At 41.6% G+C, this 9147-nt stretch overlaps 1 protein-coding gene across 1 annotated transcript in view; it reads right to left on the reverse strand.

Moving 5' to 3' along the window:
• The window catches only part of ttc27 (tetratricopeptide repeat domain 27), a 50619-nt gene extending 42013 nt beyond the window's left edge, over positions 1-8606 (reverse strand). Inside the window, exons 1-3 of the mRNA XM_008429011.2 lie at positions 8308-8606; positions 2159-2342; positions 1479-1602 (exon numbers count right to left, since the gene is read on the reverse strand). Coding sequence (XP_008427233.1) covers positions 1479-1602; positions 2159-2342; positions 8308-8398 — 399 coding nt within the window. The 5' untranslated portion in view covers positions 8399-8606. The remainder of the gene's footprint in view (positions 1-1478; positions 1603-2158; positions 2343-8307) is intronic.
• Positions 8607-9147: the final 541 nt, after the last annotated feature.

The following is a 9147-nucleotide window of genomic DNA, read 5'->3' on the forward strand; positions in this document are numbered from 1 at the left end:
TGCCTGCCTGCCTGCCTGCCTGCCTGTCCGCCAGACGGTTATCCAGACCTCAGTCTGGATAAGTCTTGAGAAGAAAAACTTTTGGAGTACTATCAGTACCGCCTGCAAGGGAGAGAAATCTTCTGTGAGCTGAAGTGGCTGCTGTGTGAAAACAACAATGATGTCTAAAAGACATTCAGAAAAATAAATTTTATTACCCCAACATGAAGTTCATAGCAACGCTCCAAAATTAATCCTACCCTGGGCAGATTGAGGCTTAGAGTAATCTTTCAACTGGACGAAATGTTTGATCTGAGTGGAAGCAGTATTAAGATTTTGGAGTAGCAGTTTGAAACTGATTGGGAGTCTGTGGAAGGGTTTGGACTTTAAACTCGCAAAAGAAAAAAGATTTCCTGTTAGAAGCAATTGTCTTGGTTACGTACACATAACTACTGAATATAAACATGAGAGATGCCCTTCTATGGTGGTGCTCCGTCTCACCTGTCCCGTCATGCATGTCTTGGTGGTTGCTTGGAAACAGCCGGTGTGACGGTACATAAATCACGGATGCTAAACATATGAGTGTGATAGCTGCTACGGCATGCCTGGATGTGAGGCTCTCTGAGGAAGCAATACCTTGAAAGCTTCTGTAATTAGGACCCAGGAGAGGCTTCCTTACTGGGAACCTGTCCTGTGTCTCCAAATTGCCGTCGTCCTACATCTGTCTCTGAAAACTCTGGATTTGCTAAGTCCTAAAAATAGGACTTAGCAAATGTAGCAGATAATAAAGCTGAGGAGGTGGAATAAACAGATCTGACGTGTTCACAACACTGGTGTTGCTCACATGGTCAGGTCAAGGCCATGTCCAGACCGTATGGTCAGTGACGCTATGAAATCACACTTCCATTTCCAACCAACTTATTTCCTTGTCGTGTTTAGGAAGCAACCGACCCTCACCAGCAGCTGTTGAATATTGATTTTGGAGGCCAGGTCTGCTGCAGCATCCATCATCCTGCTGATTGGTCTGGCAGGTCTAACAGAGCAGGTGGTGTGTTTAGGCTCTCCATTAAGATTGGGCGATTGGACAAATTCATCGACCATCGACAATAGGTCCTTCACCAGTTGGTTTTGTAAAAGCGATTTCTTTTGGCCTATGAGGGACTGTCTTAATGATGGCAACAATATTAAGCCAAAAGACCCAGCCCATTTAAAAATATGTTAAATTACCAGCAGTTCAGAAAACAAGTTCTACAACTACGGACCCTGTAATTAACTCAATTAAAAAAATTTTATCAAGTCCCACCACTAGCTAAAACTAAACAAAGTTATGAAAACTAAATCCAATAAGCCAGCAGTAAACAGTAGACAGTAAATGCAAGTGTGATCTGAAGGCTTTCGTATTTCTAAGACTCACTGCAGGGTGGAAACACAAGAACAACAAACAGATTCTGCAGGAAGGATGAGATGAGATGAGGAGTCAGAACAGAACGGCGTCGTACCCGAGAGGACAGCAGAGCCGAAGGCAGCTGGTCCCACATGTGGAGAGAGACTGGAGGTCCAGTCCAGTTGCTCTGAGCGAACAGGTGGAGACAGGAGACGGCCATGGCCAAGACGACAAGCTCCCTGCAACAGAACAGCCGGAGTTACTCACCACCGCTTTACTAAAAGGCTTTACTCACTTAATAAATGGCTTTTATAAGTCACAGTGAGCAGAAGCTTCAGGAAGTTCTGAAACTTTCAACCGGTTCCACCGTAGCTCCTATAGAGAATGAAGAAACGAGGAGTCTGGAAAAGGACATCAGAGAGACGAAATGGACACAGGAACCAGGAGAAGCCAGGAGAAGCTATGACCTGATTCAGAAAATAATTCTGCAACACATCACAACCACATTTATTGAGATCAACCTACCAAAAAGTTGAGAAAAAAAAAAAACAATGAAACAATGGAAGATTAAAAAAAACTGTAGTTTTAACTTGATTTAAAAACATTTTTTTCATAAATGAAAACCAGAAAGCCGTGGCATGCGTTTTATTCAGTTGTACTTCCACCTGCCTCCAGTCGCAGCCACCTTGTCTCATTCTAAGAGCTTACAATTGAAAAGAGAACATGTCTAACCATCAGTTACTGGTGAAAATCTAACATGAGTTTGACTGAACAGCAGCATTCGTGCTGGGCTACCTGTTGTTCAGCTGACCGTCACCATGGGCAGTCAAATACAGCAGCAGGCATCTCTCCAGGTAGGCCTCCATATCCTCCCCCTCTCTGCAGCTGCCGTCTCCAGTCAGCACGTCTGCCACCTGAGGGCTGAGCAGCACAGCCTCAAAGTCCCCGGCCAGAAGGGCCCGCAGCAAGGGCCCCGCTTCTGCAACAAGACCAACAAAGCAGCTGAAAACAAGACAGACGACATTCAAAACTCAGACTCTTTGTTTCATATCTGTGGCAGGGCTGTCACAATAAGCAACAAATCAATTAAACACACGATCAATTAAAACAAAGTCAGTCATATTAATTTGCATGAAGCACAATTTTGTTTACAGAGACTTCATAATTCATTTTGTCGTTTCTGTTGTTTTGTTTATTTTTTCAGATATTTTAAATGTCCTCCAGTAGCCATTACCATCATATTACTCGATAATGGACTCCAAACAACAATATTATCATGTATCGCAATAATTTATGTGCCAATTTATCGTCCAGCAAAATGTGTTGCTATAATAGGCCTCGTCCACAGTCACTTCATATACTTGTAAAAAGTTTGGAAATCAAGACACTTGTCTTTACTTTTTGTTGAAGTATCTATGAATTATGGAGATGAATAGTCATAAATGCTCAAATCTCTTGTGTGCAAAAATAATGCACAAAGTCTGCAATGTGTGAACTGAGAAAGGCTGACATCAAAGTGATCAGGCCACCTTCCAATTTCTGTTCTATGAATACAGGAACTGCTTTTTAAAGCTTTCTTCACGGATATAAACAATATTCCACCAAAAGGTTATGAATATCATTAGATGATCAGATTTAAATACATCATCTCTTAATTCCACAGACCTGAATAATGTTTGTTGTTTGCTATGATAACATGTTTCAATACATATAAATTTACAAAAAAAAAAAAAGTATTTATCTCATGTTCTATCATTTTAGGTTCTAAGAATGATACAGCCAGCAGGATGTGGGGTCTCCCCTCATGATGCCGTGACACAGACGGCCAGCTGGTGTCAAACACGGATGGAAAAAGAAAGAAGGACAACAAAGGAGTAACGCTGTGGCTCCAGTGAAACTCTCCTCGTCTTTCATTAGGTTTTTATTTGTGGAGGGAGCCGGCTTAGCTCATTAGCACTGATTGCATTCTGTTCCCCGGTGGAGACAACAAACAACAAAGGAGGAGGAGGAGAAGGAGGAAGAGGTGTTCTGAGCTGTAGAATAGAACCTGGCCACATTAACAAACAGTGCCACACACACACACCTACATGAAAACATCCATTAAATTCAAGGCAAGAGCAGACAGCTCAGCATGCCAAGAATACTAAAGCTAGCAACATTTTGTTTACGGCTGAAGGAACTCCAGGGCTGGTCTGACCCAACAGATCCACCTTCCTGCCGTCTTCCACGAAGCACGGTGGACTTTTAACTGACAACACGCTACACAATGTTCCTTCATGTATGCACTACTATATCTGAATTCATCTACAAACGCTTAGAGATGGCAGACAGAAGACTGGCTGTGCTTCTGAACTTCAGGTAGGGAAACAAGGATGCATCGACGTGAGAATCTGGGCTGATATCCGATTAATATTGATGGGATCGGCAAGATTCACAGATTTTTGACATGTATATTGTTATGGTCGCATAATATATCGGCACTAACATCGACATAGACCAATAGTAATTTTTTTAATCACGTTATTGGTCCAAAAAAAATAAAGAAATAAATAAAAACTAGGCCAAAATTTTTAAAAAGTTATTTATTTCCATCTTGTTGCCGTTTATTTGAGGAGGCGGAGTAGAGAAGATTGGTCATGTGGGCCATGTGATGGTGATACAGCAAAGGATTGTGGGGAGTTTAACTGAAGCAGTGAGAGAGATATACAACCGAGACCCCCTCTACTCCGCCTCCAGAAACAAACGGCAGCAAGATGGGAATAAATATCTGTTGTTAATTTCCACACAATTTTACTTATTGGAGCAATACATGATCAATCCCTACAGCAAAGGGTCTTTATTTATCACCATGGTCATGGTTTCTTCTGGACTTTTTCCATTTACCTCCTCCACACAGAAAGCAGGCCAGACAACTATGTGTTCTCAATATCTCCTCTGATGACATAACCACAAAATGCCTATTTAGAAAACATAACCACGTCTAAAAAAGGTCTGATTCCAGATACCAGGTTGGGGTTCCCTTTACATGACTCAAAAGATCAAGTTCTGATCCGTGTTGTAGACCTACCTGCCTTCTGTCACAGAGTCAAAGTTAGCCTCTGCTTCTGTCATGAAGTCAGATTCCCTGCCTGCCTGCAGACGCCTCCATTAGTCAATCAGACGACCCCTTCACAGTACCCTTGGCTTTAATAAGGTGCTGCTGGCATTGTAAAGGAGCTGCGGAGATTCTCATCTCACGGCTGATCTAATGAAACCCAGGGGCCGCCATGAGAGCAGGAGGAGGGGGTGGGAGAGGTAGAGGACAAGCAGGAGAATGAGCCAGCCCCAGCTTTATGAGAGGGGAAATGAATGGTTGTGGTACGGCCACACGTTTAATGAAGCCCCCGCTCCTCTTCAGGCGGGCCGATGAAATGGCAGCAATTATGGAAAACAAAGGAGAGGCCCTCACATTAGTTCATAACTCAGAAAAGGTTAGTGAAATAAGCTACCCTTAATTAGGCTCACTGTGGATGGAATCTGCAGAAGCGCACAAAGCTGGGCAACAATGTAGACCCACGATGGCTCACAAGGGCACAGCTGGGAATCCTGCTGGTGGTCTGTTGTGGGGAATTTGGGGGGAGGGATCAGATTATTTCCAGAGATTTCTGCTGCCTTAATACTGCTCTGCAGCTGACTTGAAAAGGCCTCTCCTTTTCACACATCACTAAAATTAAAACTCATTTTGAAATATGGAGCTTCAGAGAAATAACAGCGGCTGTCTAAAGCAGGTCCAAACAGTCCCGCTCTGTATAATCTGTTCCGGTTTCTCCTGCTGAGCAATTACCATAATGTTAGTAAACAACTGGAGTATAATGGTAATCTGATAAATAAGAGGTCGACAGAAGTAATTACAGGCAGTGCTGTGAGTAATTCTGGTTTCAAATGCAGCTTCTGTATTCTGCACTAGAGATAAAGAAATTACAATACGCAATTTTCAATGCGCTAGCTGGAATGATGATTTATGCCTTTAATTAAACATGAACATTATTTCCTATGTGAAACAAGAAATTTAAGACTAATTAGAACAAACTCTCTAAAACTGCAAACAACAGAGCTGGTGTTTTAACTTTTGACTCTTGGTAAAACTGACCCATATTTTTCCAAATGGAACCCTGCATGCATAGAGTAAATAAGCCAACAGTCATGTTTTTGGACTGCGGGAGGAAGCCGTAGTATCTGGGGAGAACCCACATATGAACAACGGAGAACATGCAGAATGACCTCAGGCCAGGCTGGGATATGACCTTCTATCTGCCCACTGCGCCATCATGCAGTCCTATCATAAAGACTTTCAGCAACTCTCCTCTAAACCCATCCCGGGTTGGGTGGACACCCCATCCCTCTCCTTCTAATTACACCTTATGCTAAAATGGTGCAGCTATAAAGACGGCTGTTAAAGCCCACTAACCGGTGTTACTGGTTCCTTCCCCAGCCCCACAGTGCCTCCTCATGTCCTTGACAAGTCACTGACCCAACCACTGTCCCAAGTACGATCACTGATGTAAGATTCTATATAAAACAGAAAATACAACTTCTGGATTATCAGTTGATAGTCACGAGCCTAATTTTTCTCGCTTTTATAGGAACAGTTGTAAATTCCCTAAACAGTTCAACAAATTCAAAAGTGCTAGAAAACTAAATGTCATTTTCACATCTGATAGTCCAGTACAAACGGTTCGATTGGGACCAAAGTTGCAACATTTGTTATCATTTCAGAGGCTGTGGTTCTCCTTCACACTGCACTGAGTCAAAAAAACCAACCCCTTGGAGTAACTTTTCCCCCTCCTGGCCTGTGGTGGCGCTGCACCAAGAACCACAGCAGGAATCGACACAAAAACGTTTGAAGAGGACACCGAACCCCCCTTCTCACCAAATGGAAACAAAAATGGAGTGGAATCAGATTTTAGCGGTTGTAGGATTTCTCTTTTGTTTTTGACAAAGAATAATGAGTCATTTCTCCCACTAAGACTCAATAAGACTCTTGCGTCTGTTTTGGTTGTATTTACCCAGAATGCCGCTTTTCCACTCAAAGCACTTTACACTAGAGTGGCATTCCCCCATTCATACACACATTTATACATCGATAGGCACATAGAACTGTAAGCAGGAGGAATCTGGAATCGAACCTACAACCTTCTGATCACAAGATGACTACTCTATCCAAGTAGAAGCTGAGGAGAGTTTGCAAGGCCTCCATGATACTCAACAACTTCTAAAGGGTTATCACAGAGAGTATTATGGCAGGTTCTCTCACTCCCTAATATGACTGACTAGTCACCTCTGAGCCATGCCATCCCATCCTATCAACATTCTGTAATCAGAAGGAGAAACAGGAATCTCTGCAAGGAGATTCAAGATGTTTTTATCCACAAGTCATTAGGACAGTACTCTACACCAACTTCTTGCCTGGTGTGCCAAAACAAAAGTTAAGTGCACCCCAGTTTTTAATCACATTGAGTTAACGTCACAGTGTTACAGATTCACTTAAAAAAAATTAAAGGTCCATCAAAAGCAATATTGCCTAGTAAATGACTAACGATGCTCTTTATTTGAAGCAGAATTGTAAAAGAACTCATGAACTCAACGTCTAAAGTGCTTCAACATGCTAAATTTTAAGCTTAAAATCCTCTCAAGATAAAATAAAGAAAAAACATTTAATTACGCTCAAGCAATTTTTTTTGTGAAGAAATTGGCCTGAACTTAGTAAAAACATGCATTTTTGCAATATTGTAGATATATGCAATATTTTATATCTGTTTGATTCCGCCTGCTGCTGAAAGCCAGCAGGGACGGTGTGTGACTTGTAACATGTTTTAAAGATGCACTGAACTTTTTCAATGTTTCAGTTCAAATGGGGGTATGGAAACATTCAAAATGAAGAGCTCGAGTTGAAATACCTACCCCAGCTTTCATTTCCAAATTCGGCTGGTTAGTGGATTAAATTTACAAGTGAAGTGACACAAATTCAGAAATGAGTTATATTTATTAATTTTATTTTTGGCTTGCTTGCTTAAAAATAAGTAAAAATAAAAATTAACAGATTCCCTGGTTTACTAGGATTGCAAGTAGAACTGGGATTTCCTTGGCTCATCATGAATGAGAGAAGAAACAGAATTTTTCTCCACAATTGAGGCGCCACTGGGTGACCAATACGGAGGGTGATTGATTACAGAGAACACCTTTAACACGAAAGCGATAAGGAGTTAATATTAATGAATCCAAATGGGAATAAAAATAGCCAAACATGCCTTTGAAGTTCGGCGCAGAGGGATGTAAGGACTGTTATCGAGGCACAGCTCGGTACGAGACACATAGGAGCTTTCTAATTTAACACCAACTCGTATTTTTCTGTTATACTCTCCGAGTATACAAGTATACTTCTGTAATAAGGTTCCCTCCCCTGGCATACCACAAGCATGTTCCCACATCTGTCCCTGATGTTCATGTTCTCGTGGTCCGGTTGAGATGCCGCGTGAGAGCTCAGAGACTGAGCACGAGACGACAACATTTAACATGTAAAACTATCACTTACTAACAGACAACTCGAATAGAACAGACAGGCTAAGACAGATGATCCTCTCTTTAGAAACCGGTTTTATTTTGCAAGTATAAATATACACGTCTCTCCAGTTGATATTTCATTGCACAACCTTAAGGTAAATACAGTCCATTCTTAAAATGGGTCTATGTTGTGTTCACTCGAGAAAAAGACAAATCCGTAACGCTGTGGAAATGGGGCTAAGATATTTAATTCCGACACTGTCGCCCCCAGATTCACCATCCTATAATAATAACAAAAATGTCAGCCAATTAAGTTGAAAATAAAGTTAATGCCGCTTAAAGGCAACATTAATCGGATGCCGAGGCGGTATTAAGCCCATGAAATAAACAAGTGGATGTCTCACCTGCATCAGTAAAGATGTTTTGTGTCCATTTCGCAGCCTCGCTGGCTGTCAGAAAGCCTCTCAGTACTGGAATCTCTACGCTGAGCAACATGGCTGTTCGTTTCTGCTGAACGTCGGCTGGATCTCCTGCGTGCAGCCAGGACGGTCCCACACCAGACCGAGCTCCAGGCACCCTGGTTACTGAGGCGAATCACAACGCCTGAATCTGACAGAGATTGTTTCTAGCTATCCATGTGCCGACAGAAGCGTCAGTAAGCAGCCATGACAGATGCGCATTGCATTCTGGGAAAAGCAATGAAACCGTGCCTGCACGAAAACGCAGAGGCGGATCCAGTTATATCGGGGGCACAGGGCAAAACACTTTGTGACGCTAATCCTATTGAAAAGCAGCGTCCAGCTTTCTGTCACTCATTGCTACAAATTAGTGCTTTGCTCAATTTGATTCACAATGATAATGTTTTCAAATCCTTTGTTTCATATTTTGCTCAAGTTTTATATTTTGGCGTGTGTTCTATTGGGATATTAATATTTGTATGTACACAGCTAAATTATATACAAGAGTGACAAAAGTAATTTTTTTTAAAACGAGACAAAATAAATAACTCAAATAATTGGGGGTGAATGTGGTTTTAATTTTTTCAAGCTATTTTGTGTTGAACATATTTTATAAACATGTGACATATTAAAGAATGAGATTACACAGAACCATATGCTGCGCTGCATTCTATTTGTAGTCGGGACTTTAAAAAAAATATTTAAAAATCAACTGGAAAAAAACCCTCCCTGAAGTCAGACTTCCCACTCGAAAATCTATCCATCAGATTGTTTTTAATCTGATGG

This window comes from Poecilia reticulata, linkage group LG15 (genome assembly GCF_000633615.1).
Source record: "Poecilia reticulata strain Guanapo linkage group LG15, Guppy_female_1.0+MT, whole genome shotgun sequence".
NCBI classification, from domain to species: Eukaryota; Metazoa; Chordata; class Actinopteri; order Cyprinodontiformes; family Poeciliidae; genus Poecilia; species Poecilia reticulata.